Genomic DNA, 23,311 nt, shown 5'->3' on the forward strand with positions numbered 1-23,311 from the left:
TAATGGGGATATAACTATAACTATAGGCTTTATCAAGTAGAGTAAAAGGAGACTTATGATTATGCATTAAGGCTTTATCCATATGGAGGCCTAAAGAGAAATATGTCAACCACGCGGTCCCGTATTGCGTTTTGATTAATGATGTAAAACTTTAGAAGTGTGGCTTTATACCTATGGAGTAAAAGGAGACATAGGATTATGAATAGAATGAAATAGAATAAGTGGCTTTATCCCTAGCTATAATGGGATTATCAAGTAAAGCCATATAGTGGTAATACGGCCAACCTAGTAGATTAAAGCAAAATAAATAAAAGTAAACTCTACGGCCAACCGAATAGATTAAAATAGAATAAAGTAAATACACCCCGCAACTCCAATCCATCAACTGTATGACTGGAGGGGACGGGGGGGTGTCTGTGTGTGAGCCGAGGTCGGCTGAGTTTAAGCCCTGAAGTTTATAGACACAATTGAGTCCTAGACGTCCCAAACTTCGCAGGACGCTGCTTGAAGCTGGGATTCGGACCAATGAGTTATGGGATAATCAATCTGACCTCGGTTTACGACCGGTACTCAACAGTTATATACTGTGATATATCTCTGTGTTATATACTGTGATATATCTCTGTGTTATATACTGTGATATATCTCTGTGTTATATACTGTGATATATATCTGTGTTATATACTGTGATATATCTCTGTGTTATATACTGTGATATATCTCTGTGTTATATACTGTGATATATCTCTGTGTTATATACTGTGATATATCTCTGTGTTCTCTGTGTTATATACTGTGATATATCTCTGTGTTATATACTGTGATATATATCTGTGTTATTTACTGTGATATATCTCTGTGTTCTCTGTGTTATATACTGTGATATATCTCTGTGTTATATACTGTGATATATCTCTGTGTTATATACTGTGATATATCTCTGTGTTCTCTGTGTTATATACTGTGATATATCTCTGTGTTATATACTGTGATATATCTCTGTGTTATATACTGTGATACATCTCTGTGTTATATACTGTGATATATCTCTGTGTTATATACTGTGATACATCTCTGTGTTATATACTGTGATATATCTCTGTGTTATATACTGTGATATATCTCTGTGTTATATACTGTGATATATCTCTGTGTTCTCTGTGTTATATACTGTGATATATCTCTGTGTTATATACTGTGATATATCTCTGTGTTCTCTGTGTTATATACTGTGATATATCTCTGTGTTCTCTGTGTTATATACTGTGATATATCTCTGTGTTATATACTGTGATATATCTCTGTGTTCTCTGTGTTATATACTGTGATATATCTCTGTGTTCTCTGTGTTATATACTGTGATATATCTCTGTGTTATATACTGTGATATATCTCTGTGTTATATACTGTGATATATCTCTGTGTTATATACTGTGATATATCTCTGTGTTATATACTGTGATATATATCTGTGTTATTTACTGTGATATATCTCTGTGTTCTCTGTGTTATATACTGTGATATATCTCTGTGTTATATACTGTGATATATCTCTGTGTTATATACTGTGATATATCTCTGTGTTCTCTGTGTTATATACTGTGATATATCTCTGTGTTATATACTGTGATATATCTCTGTGTTATATACTGTGATACATCTCTGTGTTCTCTGTGTTATATACTGTGATACATCTCTGTGTTATATACTGTGATATATCTCTGTGTTATATACTGTGATACATCTCTGTGTTATATACTGTGATATATCTCTGTGTTATATACTGTGATATATCTCTGTGTTATATACTGTGATATATCTCTGTGTTATATACTGTGATATATCTCTGTGTTCTCTGTGTTATATACTGTGATATATCTCTGTGTTATATACTGTGATATATCTCTGTGTTCTCTGTGTTATATACTGTGATATATCTCTGTGTTCTCTGTGTTATATACTGTGATATATCTCTGTGTTATATACTGTGATATATCTCTGTGTTCTCTGTGTTATATACTGTGATATATCTCTGTGTTCTCTGTGTTATATACTGTGATATATCTCTGTGTTATATACTGTGATATATCTCTGTGTTATATACTGTGATATATCTCTGTGTTCTCTGTGTTATATACTGTGATATATCTCTGTGTTATATACTGTGATACATCTCTGTGTTATATACTGTGATACATCTCTGTGTTATATACTGTGCTATATCTCTGTGTTATATACTGTGATATATCTCTGTGTTATATACTGTGATATATCTCTGTGTTATATACTGTGATACATCTCTGTGTTATATACTGTGATATATCTCTGTGTTATATACTGTGATATATCTCTGTGTTCTCTGTGTTATATACTGTGATATATCTCTGTGTTATATACTGTGATACATCTCTGTGTTATATACTGTGATATATTTGTGTTATATACTGTGATATATACTGTGATATATCTATGTGTTATATACTGTGATACATCTCTGTGTTATATACTGTGATATATCTATGTGTTCTCTGTGTTATATACTGTGATATATCTCTGTGTTATATACTGTGATATAACTCTGTGTTCTCTGTGTTATATACTGTGATATATCTCTGTGTTATATACTGTGATACATCTCTGTGTTATATACTGTGATATATTTGTGTTATATACTGTGATATATACTGTGATATATCTATGTGTTATATACTGTGATACATCTCTGTGTTATATACTGTGATATATCTATGTGTTCTCTGTGTTATATACTGTGATACATCTCTGTGTGCTCTGTGTTATATACTGTGATATATCTCTGTGTTATATACTGTGATACATCTCTGTGTTATATACTGTGATATATCTCTGTGTTCTCTGTGTTATATACTGTGATATATCTCTGTGTTATATACTGTGATACATCTCTGTGTTATATACTGTGATATATCTGTGTTATATACTGTGATACATCTCTTTGTTATATACTGTGATATATCTCTGTGTTATATACTGTGATATATCTCTGTGTTCTCTGTGTTATATACTGTGATATATCTCTGTGTTCTCTGTATTATATACTGTGATATATCTCTGTGTTATATACTGTGATATATCTCTGTGTTCTCTGTGTTATATACTGTGATACATCTCTGTGTTCTCTGTGTTATATACTGTGATATATCTCTGTGTTATATACTGTGATACATCTCTGTGTTATATACTGTGATATATCTCTGTGTTATATACTGTGATATATCTCTGTGCTCTCTGTGTTATATACTGTGATATATCTCTGTGTTATATACTGTGATATATCTCTGTGTTATATACTGTGATATATCTCTGTGTTATATACTGTGATATATCTCTGTGTTATATACTGTGATATACTGTGATATATACTGTGATATATCTCTGTGTTATATACTGTGATATATCTCTGTGCTCTCTGTGTTATATACTGTGATACATATCTGTGTTATATACTGTGATATATCTCTGTGTTATATACTGTGATATATCTCTGTGTTATATACTGTGATATATCTCTGTGTTATATACTGTGATATATACCTGTGTTATATACTGTGATATATCTCTGTGTTATATACTGTGATATATCTCTGTGTTATATACTGTGATATATCTCTGTGTTATATACTGTGATATATCTCTGTGTTCTCTGTGTTATATACTGTGATATATCTCTGTGTTCTCTGTGTTATATACTGTGATATATCTGTGTGTTATATACTGTGATATATCTCTGTGTTCTCTGTGTTATATACTGTGATATATCTCTGTGTTATATACTGTGATATATCTCTGTGTTATATACTGTGATATATCTCTGTGTTCTCTGTGTTATATACTGTGATATATACCTGTGTTATATACTGTGATATATCTCTGTGTTATATACTGTGATATATCTCTGTGTTATATACTGTGATATATCTCTGTGTTATATACTGTGATATATCTCTGTGTTCTCTGTGTTATATACTGTGATATATCTATGTGTTCTCTGTGTTATATACTGTGATATATCTGTGTGTTATATACTGTGATATATCTCTGTGTTCTCTGTGTTATATACTGTGATATATCTCTGTGTTATATACTGTGATATATCTCTGTGTTATATACTGTGATATATCTCTGTGTTCTCTGTGTTATATACTGTGATATATCTCTGTGTTATATACTGTGATATATCTCTGTGTTATATACTGTGATATATCTCTGTGTTCTCTGTGTTATATACTGTGATATATCTCTGTGTTATATACTGTGATATATCTCTGTGTTATATACTGTGATACATCTCTGTGTTCTTTGTGTTATATACTGTGATACATCTCTGTGTTATATACTGTGATATATCTCTGTGTTATATACTGTGATACATTTCTGTGTTATATACTGTGATACATCTCTGTGTTATATACTGTGATATATCTCTGTGTTATATACTGTGATACATCTCTGTGTTCTCTGTGTTATATACTGTGATACATCTCTGTGTTATATACTGTGATATATCTCTGTGTTATAAACTGTGATACATCTCTGTGTTATATACTGTGATACATCTCTGTGTTACATACTGTGCTATATCTCTGTGTTATATACTGTGATATATCTCTGTGTTATATACTGTGATATATCTCTGTGTTCTATACTGTGTTATATACTGTGATATATCTCTGTGTTATATACTGTGATATATCTCTGTGTTCTCTGTGATATATACTGTGATATATCTCTGTGTTATATACTGTGATACATCTCTGTGTTCTCTGTGTTATATACTGTGATATATCTCTGTGTTATATACTGTGATATATCTCTGTGTTATATACTGTGATATATCTCTGTGTTCTCTGTGATATATACTGTGATACATCTCTGTGTTATATACTGTGATACATCTCTGTGTTATATACTGTGCTATATCTCTGTGTTATATACTGTGATATATCTCTGTGTTATATACTGTGATATATCTCTGTGTTATATACTGTGATACATCTCTGTGTTATATACTGTGATATATCTCTGTGTTCTATACTGTGTTATATACTGTGATATATCTCTGTGTTATATACTGTGATATATCTCTGTGTTCTCTGTGATATATACTGTGATATATCTCTGTGTTATATACTGTGATACATCTCTGTGTTCTCTGTGTTATATACTGTGATATATCTCTGTGTTATATACTGTGATATATACTGTGATATATCTCTGTGTTCTCTGTGTTATATACTGTGATATATCTCTGTGTTATATACTGTGATATATCTCTGTGTTCTCTGTGTTATATACTGTGGTATATCTCTGTGTTATATACTGTGATATATCTCTGTGTTATATACTGTGATATATACTGTGATATATCTCTGTGTTATATACTGTGATATATCTCTGTGTTATATACGGTGATACATCTCTGTTATATACTGTGATATATCTCTGTGTTATATACTGTGATACATCTCTGTGTTATATACTGTGATATATCTCTGTGTTATATACTGTGATATATCTCTGTGTTATATACTGTGATATATCTCTGTGTTATATACTGTGATATATCTGTGTTATATACTGTGATACATCTCTGTGTTATAAACTGTGATACATCTCTGTTTTATATACTGTGATATATATCTGTGTTATATACTGTGATATATCTCTGTGTTATATACTGTGATATATCTCTGTGTTATATACTGTGATATATCTCTGTGTTATATACTGTGATATATCTCTGTGTTCTCTGTGTTATATACTGTGATATATCTCTGTGTTCTCTGTGTTATATACTGTGATATATCTGTGTGTTATATACTGTGATATATCTCTGTGTTATATACTGTGATATATATCTGTGTTATATACTGTGATATATCTCTGTGTTATATACTGTGATATAACTCTGTGTTATATACTGTGATATATCTCTGTGTTATATACTGTGATATATATCTGTGTTCTCTGTGTTATATACTGTGATATATCTCTGTGTTATATACTGTGATATATCTCTGTGTTATATACTGTGATATATCTCTGTGTTATATACTGTGATACATCTCTGTGTTCTCTGTGTTATATACTGTGATATATCTCTGTGTTCTCTGTGTTATATACTGTGATATATCTCTGTGTTATATACTGTGATATATCTCTGCGTTATATACTGTGATATATCTCTGTGTTATATACTGTGATATATCTCTGTGTTCTCTGTGTTATATACTGTGATATATCTCTGTGTTATATACTGTAATATATCTCTGTGTTCTCTGTGTTATATACTGTGATATATCTCTGTGTTATATACTGTGATATATCTCTGTGTTATATACTGTGATACATCTCTGTGTTATATACTGTGATATATCTCTGTGATATATACTGTGATATATCTCTGTGTTCTCTGTGTTATATACTGTGATATATCTCTGTGTTATATACTGTGATATATCTCTGTGTTATATACTGTGATACATCTCTGTGTTCTCTGTGTTATATACTGTGATATATCTCTGTGTTCTCTGTGTTATATACTGTGATACATCTCTGTGTTCTCTGTGTTATATACTGTGATATATCTCTGTGTTATATACTGTGATATATCTCTGTGTTATATACTGTGATACATCTCTGTGTTATATACTGTGATATATCTCTGTGTTATATACTGTGATATATCTCTGTGCTCTCTGTGTTATATACTGTGATATATCTCTGTGTTATATACTGTGATATATCTCTGTGTTATATACTGTGATATATCTCTGTGTTATATACTGTGATATATCTCTGTGTTATATACTGTGATATATCTCTGTGTTATATACTGTGATATATCTCTGTGTTATATACTGTGATACATCTCTGTGTTCTCTGTGTTATATACTGTGATATATCTCTGTGTTATATACTGTGATATATCTCTGTGTTCTCTGTGTTATATACTGTGATATATCTGTGTTATATACTGTGATATATCTATCTCTGTGTTATATACTGTGATATATCTCTGTGTTCTCTGTGTTATATACTGTGATATATCTCTGTGTTATATACTGTGATATATCTCTGTGTTCTCTGTGTTATATACTGTGATATATCTCTGTGTTATATACTGTGATATATCTCTGTGTTATATACTGTGATACATCTCTGTGTTATATACTGTGATACATCTCTGTGTTATATACTGTGATATATCTCTGTGTTATATACTGTGATACATATCTGTGTTATATACTGTGATACATCTCTGTGTTATATACTGTGTTATATCTCTGTGTTATATACTGTGATATATCTCTGTGTTATATACTGTGATATATCTCTGTGTTATATACTGTGATATATCTCTGTATTATATACTGTGATACATCTCTGTGTTATATACTGTGATATATCTCTGTGTTCTCTGTGTTATATACTGTGATATATCTCTGTGTTATATACTGTGATACATCTCTGTGTTATATACTGTGATATATCTCTGTGTTCTCTGTGTTATATACTGTGATATATCTCTGTGTTCTCTGTGTTATATACTGTGATACATCTCTGTGTTATATACTGTGATACATCTCTGTGTTATATACTGTGATATATATATATGTGTTTTCTGTGTTATATACTGTGATATATCTCTGTGTTATATACTGTGATATATTTCTGTGTTCTCTGTGTTATATACTGTGATATATCTCTGTGTTATATACTGTGATATATATCTGTGTTCTCTGTGTTATATACTGTGATATATCTCTGTGTTATATACTGTGATACATCTCTGTGTTATATACTGTGATATATCTCTGTGTTATATACTGTGATATATCTCTGTGTTATATACTGTGATATATCTCTGTGTTCTCTGTGTTATATACTGTGGTATATCTCTTTGTTATATACTGTGATACATCTCTGTGTTATATACTGTGATATATACTGTGATACATCTCTGTGTTATATACTGTGATATATCTCTGTGTTATACTGTGATATATCTCTGTGATATATAATGTGATACATCTCTGTGTTATATACTGTGATACATCTCTGTGTTATATACTGTGATATATCTCTGTGTTATATACTGTGATATATCTCTGTGTTATATACTGTGATATATACTGTGATACATCTCTGTGTTATATACTGTGATATATCTCTGTGATACATCTCTGTGTTATATACTGTGATATATACTGTGATACATCTCTGTGTTATATACTGTGATATATACTGTGATACATCTCTGTGTTATATACTGTGATATATCTCTGTGTTCTCTGTGTTATATACTGTGATATATCTCTGTGTTATATACTGTGATATATACTGTGATACATCTCTGTGTTATATACTGTGTTATATACTGTGATACATCGCTGTGTTATATACTGTGATATATCTCTGTGTTATATACTGTGATATATCTCTGTGATATATACTGTGATATATCTCTGTGTTATATACTGTGATACATCTCTGTGTTATATACTGTGATACATCTCTGTGTTATATACTGTGATATATCTCTGTGATATATACTGTGATACATCTCTGTGTTATATACTGTGATATATACTGTGATACATATCTGTGTTATATACTGTGATATATACTGTGATACATCTCTGTGTTATATACTGTGATATATCTCTGTGTTCTCTGTGTTATATACTGTGATATATCTCTGTGTTATATACTGTGATACATCTCTGTGTTATATACTGTGATACATCTCTGTGTTATATACTGTGATATATACTGTGATATATCTCTGTGTTATATACTGTGATATATCTCTGTGTTATATATTGTGATACATCTCTCTGTTCTCTGTGTTATATACTGTGATATATCTCTGTGTTATATACTGTGATATATCTGTGTTATATACTGTGATATATCTCTGTGCTCTCTGTGTTATATACTGTGATATATCTCTGTGTTATATACTGTGATACATCTCTGTGTTCTCTGTGTTATATACTGTGATATATCTCTGTGTTATATACTGTGATATATCTCTGTGTTCTCTGTGTTATATACTGTGATATATCTCTGTGTTCTCTGTACTGTGTTATATACTGTGATATATCTCTGTGTTCTCTGTGTTATATACTGTGATATATACTGTGATACATCTCTGTGTTCTCTGTGTTATATACTGTGTTATATACTGTGATATATCTCTGTGTTATATACTGTGATATATCTCTGTGTTATATACTGTGATACATCTCTGTGTTATATACTGTGATATATCTCTGTGTTATATACTGTGATATATCTCTGTGCTCTCTGTGTTATATACTGTGATATATCTCTGTGTTATCTGTGTTATATACTGTGATATATCTCTGTGTTATATACTGTGATATATCTCTGTGCTCTCTGTGTTATATACTGTGATATATCTCTGTGTTATATACTGTGATATATCTCTGTGTTATATACTGTGATACATCTCTGTGTTATATACTGTGATATATCTCTGTGTTATATACTGTGATATATCTGTGTTATATACTGTGATATATCTCTGTGTTATATACTGTGATATATCTGTGTTATATACTGTGATATATCTCTGTGTTATATACTGTGATATATCTCTGTGTTATATACTGTGATATATCAATGTGTTATATACTGTGATACATCTCTGTGTTATATACTGTGATATATCTCTGTGTTATATACTGTGATATATCTCTGTGTTATATACTGTGATATATATCTGTGTTATATACTGTGATACATCTCTGTGTTATATACTGTGATACATCTCTGTGTTATATACTGTGATATATCTCTGTGTTATATACTGTGATACATCTCTGTGTTCTCTGTGTTATATACTGTGATATATCTCTGTGTTCTCTGTGTTATATACTGTGATATATCTCTGTGTTATATACTGTGATATATCTCTGTGTTATATACTGTGATATATCTCTGTGTTCTCTGTGTTATATACTGTGATATATCTCTGTGTTATATACTGTAATATATCTCTGTGTTCTCTGTGTTATATACTGTGATATATCTCTGTGTTATATACTGTGATATATCTCTGTGTTATATACTGTGATACATCTCTGTGTTATATACTGTGATATATCTCTGTGATATATACTGTGATATATCTCTGTGTTCTCTGTGTTATATACTGTGATATATCTCTGTGTTATATTTAAGCATTACATCACGCGCAGGAGTGGTTTGTGACCAATAAACCATGCCTAGGGGTGGTCGTTAGGCCCGAGGCGCAGCCGAGGGTCGTTAGACCCCCCTAGGCATGGTTTATTGGTCACAAATCACGACTACAAGTGGTGTAAAGCTTTTATACAACTGCCAGATTCATCCAACCTTATTTCTATACAATAAACACACATTAATCGAAGATTTATTGAAAAAACCATCCGCCAGAAAAAGTAGTTCCCACAACTACAAAAAAGACAAGTTGCCTCCATGTGGAAGCAGCTTGAAGTGCATCCAACCAAACTAACACATCCAACTGTGTATTATTGGAATGATTGAGAGAAGTTGCCTCATGTGGAAGCAGCTTGAAGTGCATCCAACCAACTAACACATCCAACTGTGTATTATTGGAATGATTGATTGAAAATTTTATTACCAGATGCAGAATGGGTACAATACAGTAAGGCTCAATACACACAATTGTTAAGGGAATGCAGACCTACTTTCCATAGAACTTAATTCTTAGATGCTTCTATATAAAGTAGGTAAAACAAATTAAAACGTTTTCTTTGCCCTATAGGAAAAAAACGTTTTCTTCGCCCTATTTTTTTATTTATTTCTTTTAGCCTAAACTTAACCAGTTGGAAACCAGGGGTACAGTAATAAAATTAGCAATCAACCAATCAATCAATTCAATAGACCATGCTCACTTAAAACAGCGCTGCTTCTCTCTCAGTCTGACTCCCCCGCTGTTGCAGACAGGAGTGTGTGCGTGTGTGTGTGTGTGCGTGTGTGTGTGTGTGTGTGTGTGTGTGTGTGTGTGTGTGTATGTGTGTGTGTGTGTTTGTGGGTACGCCAGCGTCGGACAGTGTGAGAGTGAACGCTGCAGTCAGTGGGAAGGAAGTAGAAATTTAAATCAATCAATTAATCAATCAATCAATCCGCGATTTTTCTTTTGTTCTAGATTGACTCAAGACCCATCAATTACATCATCCAACATTGTTTAAAGGACTAACACATTCCCCTTGACAGAATCGCTTCATATTTAGTCGTCATGGTGCTATTAACATATCCATTTGTTGTCCGCGATCTTGTTTTCTCCCGGAGTGAGCCGGGGAGTGATATGTGATTCGGTTGTGGGCGGGTCCTGAGCCCAGGACCGTGGATTGTTGCCAATAAAGACGTGTAAATGGCCAATCAGAATCGAGAAATTTGCATGCCGTTGTATAAACTGTGATATATCTCTGTGTTATATACTGTGATATATCTCTGTGTTATATACTGTGATACATCTCTGTGTTCTCTGTGTTATATACTGTGATATATCTCTGTGTTATATACTGTGATATATCTCTGTTATATACTGTGATATATCGCTGTGTTATATACTGTGATATATCTCTGTTATATACTGTGATACATCTCTGTGTTATATACTGTGATATATCTCTGTGTTATATACTGTGATACATCTCTGTGTTCTCTGTGTTATATACTGTGATATATCTCTGTGTTATATACTGTGATATGTGACTGTGTTCTCTGTGTTATATACTGTGTTCTCTGTGTTATATAGTGTGATATGTGACTGTGTTCTTCTCTGTGTTATTATATACTGTGATATATATGTGACTCTGTTTCAGATCATCAGGGACATCCAGTTGATGGGTCTGGTGGGTGCGTTGGTTCTGGTGGACATGCTGGTTCTGATGGTCTGGAACCTCACTGACCCCATTCACTGCTCACGATCCATCGGAGCTGTTGTCAAGGTAACCAGCGTTTTAACCTCTGGTCCTTCCAAGATCTCCTGCTACCATCCTTTTATTGCTACCAAAGGACATTTTATTTTGCAGTGACTTTTCACAAAATACTGTAGATAAATGATAAATGATAAATGAAAGTTTATTAGATGTTAGGAAGCATAGGAAGGGGTGATATAAGCATAGTAAGGATGTTAGGAAGCATAGTAAGGGTATTAGCAACAGGTTCCAAGCACGAGTGGGTGGGGATTATTTCAATGGACAACGATGGAAATGAATTCATGCATAAATGTTTTAAGATCCACTACTTTGACTTTTCAGAGGTTCACATTTCTACCCCAAAACCACATAGTGCAGCTGTAAGTTGAAATGTCCACAAGGTCCTTATAGGTAAACGCTCCTTCTCGTCCTTCAGTGCCTGAAGACTATATCTAAACTCAGGAAATGGTGTGGTTTTACGTTAAACCTCTTCTAACATGACCTCACTTCCCTTCACTTCACTGTGCTCTGAAAGAATATCCTAACTATACCATCCACAGTCTTTTCATTAGAAGTGATTTAACACTCCGACCCGCAGGGTGTGAACCAAGGGACCGTTTGCATATTTTTATTTTATTTATTTATTTGTCCTTTATTTATACAGGTAATGCTCTGAGACATTGCGATATTTTTTTTATATTTAAAAAGTTTGAAAAACAAACATCAATCAACAACATCTAACATATCAGAGTTATTTTTTAAGTGAAGTTTTAATTAGAAATACAAGAGTTTTACAGAGTTTTGTGAAAAAGGTAAAGTCATACAAAAGAAATGCACACTTATTCCAATAAGTCTACAAATATAGTCTCAGGATCTTAAAGCAAAAAGGCGATCAAGAATAGAGAGCGCTCTACTCGCCTGCAGGGTGTTTTTATAGTACTGAAATCGTCATAAAAACAATCAACACACCTCCTTATAGTACAGTACCAATCAGCGTGCATGGCTGGAATTACATGGCCACCCTTTTAGTAGAAGTATTCATACTATAAGTACTTTACTAAACACAGTGGTTCATAGTGGTTTTCAAAGTTTAAAAAGAAGTAGAAGTACTTTCATACTATAAATCCTTCACTAAACACAGTGGTTTACAAAGTTAAATAGGTATAAGAGAGTCATAGTTTATAACAGGGCTATTCAACTAAATTGTTCAGGGGGCCACATTGTCAGAAACCCAAGGGGCCAGGGGCCGGACTGCCACGGCGCCTCCCCGTGCTATGAATATATGTACACTTGACACAACACGCAACCACATTTTCACAACTTTTATTTAAAGGGGAACTATTTTACTATTTCTTTCACTATTTGGGCACTTTTACACAATTCCTGTGGGTTTATGGAACACCTCTGTAATATTTTTTTTTAATTCATTGTTTTGTATTTCTAATCAAGTACTAAAAAACACGTTTTGAGCCTGGGCTCCAACCACTGTGGGAACTGTGTGGAAACTCAGCTGATTATCATGCAGCAGTGTCTCTCTGACATCACAAATCAGCACATTTTCAGATGACTCAGTTCAGTGAGGGTGAATATTGTGAGAGGAGAATTGGAAGAATGCGCCAATATGAGAATTAGAGACATAGATCATATTAATATAAGTCCACATAGCTAGGAAACAATGCTAAACACTGAAAAAGGCAATTTATAAGATCCCCTTTAACTACATTGCAAAAGTAGTATACTTTTCAAAAAAAGTGCTTCATTTATGTGCAACAACTGCAACATCTCCTCTTCAACATTTCAATATAAAAATTAAATAAAAAACAAACAAGTGCATGATGTGCATATGAACATTCTAACATCAACACTTGAACAAAAAAACACATTTATAGTGCAGCTGAGCTTATGAAAAAGTGCTTCATGTCTGTGCAACAACAGCAAATCACAGCATCTTATTAGCACTTATTGTCGACTCTTAACTCTCAAACATCAGGGGGGTGGGGGGCAGACAGGCCTAGCCTACATACACACATCTAATGAGAGCGATTGCACTTCTTTGACTGGGCAATGGCAGAGAAAGAGGGTTCATAGGAAGTGAGGGCTACCCGCAAACAGTGATGCAAATGCTCATTTGTCAAGGAGGCATGGTTGCTTGTTTTAATGGCATTCATGTGAGAGAAACTGGATTCACAGGTGTATGTTGAGCCAAACATTGTTAGCACAGATATTGCCAGCATTTTTATTTTGGGGAATGTCTTGACATGAATACACTTTATCCAAAATGTTGTGGTGGATTCATTCTCAAGTGCCTGCTTCAGAGCAGATGATGCTTGCATGTCAATTATTTCAAGTTGCAGGAGACCTTCATCAATGTGAAGTGATGCAAGGAACTCTTGTCCTTTTGTGGAAATAGCAGCTACATTGGCAAATGGGTTGCTCACAAAATGCATCAATTATCTGGACATGTCAAATTCATCAAATCAACTTGCAAAGTTTTCCCTCAATTTATCAATGAAATCTGTCATTAATTGAGTGGCTTTTGGCTCAATTGTGCGTGTTAACGTTGACATGGGAAAAAAAAATAATAATTTATTATCATGTAATCTTTGGCGGGCCGGTCAGAATCATCCGCCCGCGGGCCGCCAGTTGAATAGCCCTGGTTTATAAAGTCACAGTCTCCTGTACTAGCAATTCCTTTTAAGCATTTACACATCAAACAGACGTTAAAAACATCTTAATACACCTTCTCCGTCACGCTCTGTTTCTAAACACAGTGCAGTGTGTTACAGTGAGTCCTCTGGGTTTGTGAAGGGTTAACCCTCTTCTTCTCCAATCAGTAGGGTGCATTTTAGGATTCTTGGGCGCCACCCGAGGGCGCATGGTTTGTACAGTGAGACAGAACATAACTCGTCTTCTAGGTAGATAGGATCATAACGACCAATCAGCAAGCTGCAGTTTAGGAGGCAGAAGGCTTAATCAGTAGGGTGCATTTTTCTTACAGAAGGCAAGGTCGCACAGAGGCCTCACTCAGGGGGAGAGAAGATGAGGAGGAAAATGAAGGTTTCTCTTCACTTTTAGTGTACATTCCATAAAATGTAGTATAGGGTCATAATTATTACCCACAAGTTATAGGTCAATAGCTCCTTTAGCCAGACGCTTGATATATCTTTTAACATTTTAAAATTGTAAGTTGACCCCTAGTAGGAGGGAGAAACAAAAATACATCCTTTATAAATCACTGACTTTCAGTGCATTCCGCGCTTAGGTCAGAGGCACACTCGTTCTGTTAACAAGCTTAAAATACATACTTAGATTTAAAAAAAAATTTACAGTCTTTTAAAAATCTCCCCCATTATTCAGGATTTCTAGAATATGGCATCACAGGGTTGAAAGGTCTTCTCCGTCTTGGCTCGCCGTCTTGTCGTTGATTATTCTGGTATCCGGACCAGAATCTAGGAGGGGGGGAAAGGGGTGTGGTTCCACAGGAATATCTGTAGGACGAGAGGTCTGCTGGTGATGCCCCTTTGGCGTCCGAGAGGTCATCATTCTTTGGTCACGCTGTCTGTGACCTTTGACACTCCTCCACCGTGATCAGCGAGGCATTCCCCACAAACGTAAACCATGCCTCCCCTTGCTGCTCAAAAACAACAAATCTGTGTCACAGACATGTACGTCCAGTTTCGGCCGGGGCCGTGCGACGGTGCGAGGGCTTGAGATCTTAAGACTGTTAAGGGGAGGAGGCTGGAGAGAGGAGGCACTGTTCCCTCAGCGGTGTCAGTTCTAGCTGGGTGGATTCTCTCCGGGTGCAGGGCCCCTACCTGCTGGACGGCAGACACTCTCCCAGGTGTATCCTGAGAACGCCCTGACCGTGCAACCTCAGCAGGTGGTCAAACTCGGCGGGCATGGCGTGCACGTTCTTGCTCTGCCTGTCATCATAGTAGTGTTCCGTGAGCGGCCGGTGTCCGAGCGGGTGCTGGTTGAAGGGCCAGAAGCCATACAGGTGCACGTTGGCACAGAGCTCCAGAGCCAGGCTGGCCATCATGAGGCCCGAGCTGAGCCGCACTGTGCTCAGGCCCTGCGCGCGCCAGAAGCGGGCCAGGTTCTGGAGGTACTCGGGATTGAGGAAGACCGGCCGGGAGGGACTGTGAAAGTCCTGGATGGTGTACAGGGCCCGCAGGGACACAGGCGTGTTTTGGCTGTAGGAGAAGGCGGGCAGGAGTATCAGGGAGTCGCCGTAGCTACGCAGGCTCTCCACGAAGGAGAGCTTTCCACGTCGCTCCATCAGACCCGCAAACTTCTCCAGGAGGATGCTGGGGTTGGCTGTCACAAGGTCAGTCTTGTTGCCCACATCTCTCTCGTAGCCGTTCTCCAAGGGAGGCAGGTTGCACCTGATGACAAATTGGGCAGAGTCTATCTTTTCACCACAGCTGCTATTGGCCAGGATTCCTCCATTCCCGACCACAGCACATGTGTCCCAGGTTTTATTTAGAAAGGGATGTTCCTTTGCAAAGGTGCTGAAGATCTCTGAGGTGACCTGTAGAGGCTTTCTCTTCTCGCCATCGTACACAACCTTGGTACCCAGGGGAGTGTTGGCCTGAGTGACGATGGCCTTGGTGAGGCCATGGCACCTGTTGCTCAACAGAGATCTGAACTGCCTCTGCCAGCTGTGAGAGTAGCGCTCCACAACTTTGTCGATGACGTTGTCCTTGCAGCCTTGTTGTTGTTGTTGTTGGATGTAAGTCATTGAAGATGTACCAGACGAGTCCCAAGATGAGGAGACTGAGCATCAGGAGGAGTCCCATCATACCTCTCGTCCTCCTGTTACGTCCTCTGATCCCCCCACTCCCCATCTTCTTTCTCCTGGCTCTCTCTTCCTCTCCCTGCCTTTACAGCCTCTAGATATTACCTTTGTCTCTGGTTCCTTCCCTCTCTTCTCCGCTTTTGTTCTCCTCTTTGTACTGATAAGGTATATTCTTTTATTGACCTTGAAAGATGAGGAGAGGGTGTTAGCAATCAAATATTTATTACAGAGTGAATATTCAATATTACAGAGTATTTACACAAACAGCTGAGAGTGGACAGTTCTACTTAGCTTGGTGAGGGCAGAGCAGAAGTCTGTCCCCACGGCCCCCATCACATTGTAATTTTATAGTCAGCTGGTTGGTGTTCTGAGCGAATGAGGTGGCTTTAAACAATGTCTATGTAACTGTCCCTCTTGCAATGATGAAGCAACTCGTCTTTGATGTTTACTGATTGGCTTTATTTCCGTTCTAAGAGAACATCTTTATTCCGAACCGTAAAACTGTGAAAACATACATGAAATACAATCAATCACGGATCAAACCATAACAACATACATACAATTTATCGGTCGTTACAAGGGTGGTTGTTAACCCAATGAACTTAACTACAAGCGCAGTACAGCCCCAAACGTACCTTATTGACTGCATGCAATATGAGAGGACTGTTATGGAGGAAGGTGTCGATGTGGCTTGTCTGAAGATGGTGACGAAGTGAAGGGACGAACCTTATAGGGTCTCAGTATTTATACACTAGTGTCGATCTATTATGACATCACAGGCCAAAGGACCGCCCGCCAGGGCGATCCCTTATGACATCACAATGACCCAGAGCATTCTAGCCTGTTATAACCGGTTCTATTATGACATCACCACTGCAGTTACACTCCCACCAAGCATATATAAGCAGTGTATATGATTCGTACGATAACTGCCCACCTAATGCCTAAACGTAACGCAATAACTACAAATAACAACACAATACTATGGTCCTTGGCCTCCACCGGAAGAATCACCTCGGCCTGAGGAAAAGCGAAAAAGATAGAAAGATAGAATGATATAGAGACAGCTAGAGGGCCCAAGAGGCGTCATTCTGCTTCCACCAGCGTCACCGTCTTATGGATGGGCCTCTCCAGGACGACTGGTGCGGAGATGCGCTTGCCTTTCTTATCTAGCTTGGGGTCGCTGATAAGCAACTTAAGGTGTCGCACTCTCCCGTCTATCCCTGGACACACTTCGATAACCTTAGCCATCCTCCACTGGTTACGTGGTGTGGACTCATGCTGTAGGAGTACGATGTCGTCGACCCTTGCGTTCCTCCGATCCTTGGTCCACTTCTGTCTCGGTTGGAGTGTCATGAGGTACTCCTTTTTCCATCTGGTCCAGAAGTGGTTGGCTAAGAGTTGCACTCGCCGCCATCGTTTGCGGAGGTACAGATCTTCCTTGACGAACCTTCCGGGCGGCGGAGCGAGGATTGTGGACTTCATGGTCAGGATGTGGTTTGGTGTCAGAGGCTCTGGGCTGGATGGATCATTGAGGCACTCGACGGTCAGAGGTCGGCTGTTTACCACCGCCATGACTTCATATAGGAACGTACGTAGAGAGGCGCAGTCAAGTTGTGTGGCTGACTGCGCTAGAATGGCCGTCAAGACGCTTCGGATGGTGCGGATTTGTCTTTCCCAGGCACCCCCCATATGACTTGCCGCAGGGGTGTTCAGGATGAACTCGCATCCAAGTTCCTTGCACTCTTCCGGATCCATTTCTTTCAGTGCTCTAGCGAACTCTCCTCGTGCGCCAACGAAGTTTGTGCCTTGATCGCTTCTTATCTGGCGTACGTTTCCCCGAATGGCGATGAAAGCGCGCAGCGCATTAATGAAGGCATCCGTGGTCAAGTCATCGAGCATTTCGATGTGGACGGCTCGGGAACACATGCATGTAAGTAACAATCCGTAATGCTTTAGCTCTTTCCTGCCTTCCTTTACGTGGAATGGTCCAAAACAGTCCATCCCGCAGTAGGTGAATGGCGGCGCAGTTTCCATGCGTTCCTCCGGGAGATCTGCCATTCTCTGCTGTTCCGTGCATCGTCTGAACTTCCTGCACGTAATGCACTTGTAGATATGGGATGATGCTGCTTTGCTGCCGCCGAGTATCCATATACCATTGGATCGGAGTGCATTCATGGTCATCCCTCGTCCTTGATGGTGCACTCTCTCGTGATAGTGCTTGACGAGTAAGCCCGACACATAACTGTCCTTTGGAAGGACAGCTGGATGCTTCACCTGTGGATCTAGGGCGGCGTGCGTTAGGCGTCCGCCAACTCTGAGGACGCCGTGGTCGTCCAGGAATGGCCCTAACCGGTGCAGCGTAGTGGCTCTGCCCTTGAATGGGTTCTCCTGTTGGCTCTGGAGTGCCAGTATGTCTTGCGCAAAGGTTGCTCCTTGCACCATCTTGATTATGGTTAGCTCCGCTTCTCTTCTTTCCTCTAGGCTGGTGGCTTCACAGGACTTTGGCTGGAGCCCTTTCCTTTCCTTTACGTGGCGCTGGAGTCTGGCGATAGCTTTCACCAGTCTGGACCAGTCTGAGAACTTGTGTACGCGCTCTAGCAGCGGCCAGACTTCTTTCACCCCTGTGGTGAGCACTTGGGCCTTCCTAACTTCCGGGTCGTCACTTGCAATCTCTCCCACCTTGCCTTCTCCGCTTGGTAGCCCGTCCTGCCAAAGAAAGTCTGGGCCGGAGACCCAGTTAGAGGCTATCAGTGGCTCTGCTGCGAGCCCCCTTGAAGCATGGTCGGCTGGATTGTCTTCCGACGCCACGTACCTCCATTGTGTAGCATCGGTGCTTTGCTTGATTCGTTCTACGCGATTTGCTACGAACACGTGAAACCTTCTGGCTTCGTTATTGATGTACCCCAGTACAACCCTGGAATCCGTCCAAAATACTTCTCGTAGGCACTCGACTTCCAGTTCCTTCTTGAGCATATCACTGATGCGGACGGCTAACACCGCTGCTGCCAACTCGAGCCTGGGTATGGTTGTGACCTTAGTGGGAGCGACTCTTGATTTTCCCACTACTAAGGTACAGTGGGCTTCGTTTGACTTACTCACTGCTCGAAGGTACGAGCACACTCCATAGCCGTCCATACTGGCATCGGCGAAGTGGTGCAGTTCGTAGTGCTGAACCTTGAAGCTTAATGGCACGTAGCATCTTGGAATCTTCGCCCCTGCCAGCTTGTGGAGGTCTCGGAGCCAGCACTCCCACCGTGGTCGTAGGTCATCGGGTAGCGCGTCGTCCCAACTGAGCTTGTCCCGGCACATCTGTTGTAGGATCTGCTTTCCTCCCAGGATGAAGGGCGCCACAAATCCCAGCAGATCGTATACCGAAGCGACCGTGGACAGGACTCCGCGTCGGGTACTCGGATTCTCTTTGACGGTCACTCGGAACTGGAACTCGTCCGCCGCCACGCACCACTGCACCCCGAGTACTCTCTCCAGGTGCAGCTCCCCTAGTGCCATATCCTTGTCGCTGGGAACTTCGGCACACTCTTCCCCTGGGATTGTGGCTAGGACTGCCTTGCTGTTAGAGATGAACTTATGCAGCCGGAGGTTGCCTGTGCTGCAAAGCTCTCTTGCTTCTTTCACCAGCTGGATGGCTTGGTCGACAGATGCTACGCTAGCCAGTCCATCATCAACGTAGAAATTCCTTTGGATAAACCTTATAGTGTCGTCCCTGAAGGTTCCTCGTCCTGCGGCCGCGATGTGCTTGAGTCCGTAGTTTGCACAGCCCGGTGACGAAGCTGCCCCAAACAGATGGACCCTCATCCGATAGATGGACGGTCGGTCGTCTAGGTTTCCGTCATCCCACCAAAGGAATCGGAGGTAATCTTGGTCTTCTGCCTTGACATGGAACTGATGGAACATGCGTTCTATGTCGCACATGATTGCCACGGGCCCTCGTCGAAAGCAACACAGCACTCCCACCAAGGCGTTGGTCAACTCTGGGCCTGTCAGCAGATGGTCATTCAAGGATACGCCTTGATACTTGGCGGAGCAATCGAAGACCACCCGTATCTTCCCAGGCTTTTGTGGATGATACACCCCATGATGTGGGATGTACCACACTGGCGTCTTGCCGATGTCTTCCTTGGGGACCCGCTCTGCGTCCCCGCGGGTTATGGTCGCCTCCATGAAGGTCTTGTAGTCCTGGTAGTACTGCGCATCTTTCCGCAGCTTCCGCTCTAGGCTGTTGAGCCGATGGATGGCACAGATCTTATTATCCGGTAACTTAGGCCTTTCCTTCTTAAATGGCAGCGGCATTTCATAATGACCGTTGCTCTTTAGCTTGATGCCCGTCTTCAGTTCCGACATGAACCGTAGATCCTCTTGCGATATAGGGTTGGCCTCTGCCGCTCTTTCCGAGAAGTCGGCCTCCAGTCTCTTTAGTACGTCTGTCGGTAGCACGACTTCTTTGATCTGGGTCCTATTGACATAGTGCACTTCCCTGGTGAGCCCTGCCGAGGCCGGTAACCCTGGCCTCACTTGCTTTACCAGGACGTGGTGACTGAGTCCGATGGTATCTCCATAGTGGAGCCCCGGGGTTCCATATCCCACCACACTCCAGCCTAAATCTGTTTGCACTGCAAACGGCTGGTGGTCCTCCCCTCCCACCGTGCTTAGTGGCTTGAGGGCTTGAGGGCAGTTGTAGCCAATTAGCAGGCCGACCTCACAGCGTTGTTTTGGCGCGATATTCTCTGCTAGATGTGCCAGATGGCCCCATGCCTTCGCTGTCCCTGGGGTGGGAATATGGCCTCTGTTTGCCGGGATAAAGTCTCTTGAATAAGTCACTGGCAGAGGAATTAGCTTGGTTGACTGGAATCCTCTTACTTGTAGGCCAGCTAGTTTCCAACAGGACACGACTGTGTTTCTGGAAGCCAGTGTCGAGAGCTGTAACTGCACTGTTTCGCCCTTGATGTTAAGAGTCCTTGCTGTCTTCTCGAGGATGAAGGTGGTGTCACTTTGATTATCGAGGATTGCATACACCAGGACTTCCCGGCTGGGCTCCGCTGTAGCTGAGACCCACACTGGCACTATTGTGGAGGTATGCGTGCCCCCATCCTGCTGGATGACTCTAAATGACGTTGCCTGGTGTGGCGGCGTATTTGTACCTCTGGTTCTGTACGTAGCCCGGTTCCTTGCGTCCGCCCTTTCCTCCATGGTGGGTCGTCTATCTCTACAGCCCCTGGCGGTATGGCCGGGCTCCAGACACTCGAAGCACAACTGCCTTTCGCGAGCAAACGTGTTCCGGTCGACCTTGTTCTTCTGCCTAAACTTGCCACACTCCTGTAGGCTATGGCCGCTCGCGGCACAAAGGATGCAGCGTGTGGCGCCGTCTGTCTCGTGGGCGCTAGCTGTTAAGACTCGTGCGCCGGGGTCCCTGCGTCTTGCGCCCTGTTCCCTCATCCCGTCCCGTGGGTTCAGGGCATGAAACGAGGTTACTGGGTTGCACGCGATTTTGGCTTCACGTGTGAGGAACTGGACAAACTCGCTGAAGCTCGGGAACCTGTGCTTTGCGTCTTCTATGTCTACGACTTTCGTATTCCATCTTGCCGTCACCCCTTCTGGGAGTTTAGCGAGTATTTTTTGGTTCTCGCGGCAATCATTAAGGATGTTCAGCTCCTGAATCTGCGGCATGGCAGCCTCACAGCTGCGCAAAAAGTCGGAGAGTTCTTGAAGTTCAACACTCCCGTTGGCGCTTATCTTGGGCCACGCATCAAGCTTCGCTCTGAATGCATTGGCCAGCAGGAATGGAGTTCCATATCTCTCAGCTAAGAGTTGCCATGCTGCCTGATAGGCGGCCTCGGTGCCTTGCACGCAGTAGCTTTCTATGGCCGTTTTGGCGTGTCCCTTAACGTACTCGCGTAGATAGGATAACTTCTCTGCGGGTGCTATGCTCTTCCTGCCCACCAGCGTCAGAAAGGACGCCCTCCAGGCGTGGTAGGTTAGTGGGTCGCCATTGAACACTACGGGTACGGGTATAGGCACACGACTGGCATTGATGGCTTCGGTGAGCCCTTGGATGAGAGCTGCTGTGCTGTCTGCCTGCGCTGGCGCCTGTTCCCCTTCTGCTGGTGCTACCGCTGGCTGTGGCGGTGGCTGGCTTGGGGCTGCATGCAGCGGTGCTGGCGACGCTGGCGCCCGGTCCCCTTCTGGCTCTGCTGGTGCTGCAGCTTGCTGTTGAGGTGTCTGTCTTGGGCCAAGCATCGAGCTTCGCTGTCTTGGGGCTGCCACCGGCGGTGCTGGAGATGGGCCTTCCTCCTTTACCGTAACGCCTATGAACCTCCCGGGGGGCCGCTCCCATCCGCATACAGCTGGGTCGTCGCCTTTGCTGGCTGCTTGAGCTGCTTGAGCCGCACTTAGCTTCCGCATGGCTGCCATTCGTACTCCTTCTCTGCGTTTAGCTTCTAGCCTGCCTTGTCGTTCCGCGCTTTCCGCTGCCTGCTGCACCTTTCTTCCGGCGTTGTCGGCC

General features: G+C 40.3%; 2 protein-coding genes across 2 annotated transcripts in view; one reads left to right on the forward strand and one right to left on the reverse strand.

Annotated features, from left to right (window-relative positions):
- Positions 1-23,311, forward strand: part of gpr156 (G protein-coupled receptor 156) — a gene marked incomplete at both ends in the record, with an annotated part of 114,424 nt that overhangs the window by 35,787 nt on the left and 55,326 nt on the right. The window contains 1 exon segment of the mRNA XM_084314420.1: positions 11,898-12,023. Within this exon segment, the coding sequence (XP_084170546.1) occupies positions 11,898-12,023 (126 nt within the window).
- LOC311229243 (alpha-2,8-sialyltransferase 8F-like) lies at positions 15,354-16,734 on the reverse strand (the record flags this gene model as incomplete). The annotated part of the gene is made up of 1 exon (XM_084315310.1): positions 15,354-16,734. The coding sequence occupies one exon, from the start codon at positions 16,732-16,734 to the stop codon at positions 15,805-15,807; it is 930 nt and encodes a 309-aa protein (XP_084171436.1). The 3' UTR covers positions 15,354-15,804.

Source organism: Notolepis coatsorum (genome assembly GCF_963971535.1).
Source record: "Notolepis coatsorum genome assembly, chromosome: 5".
NCBI lineage: Eukaryota > Metazoa > Chordata > Actinopteri > Aulopiformes > Paralepididae > Notolepis > Notolepis coatsorum.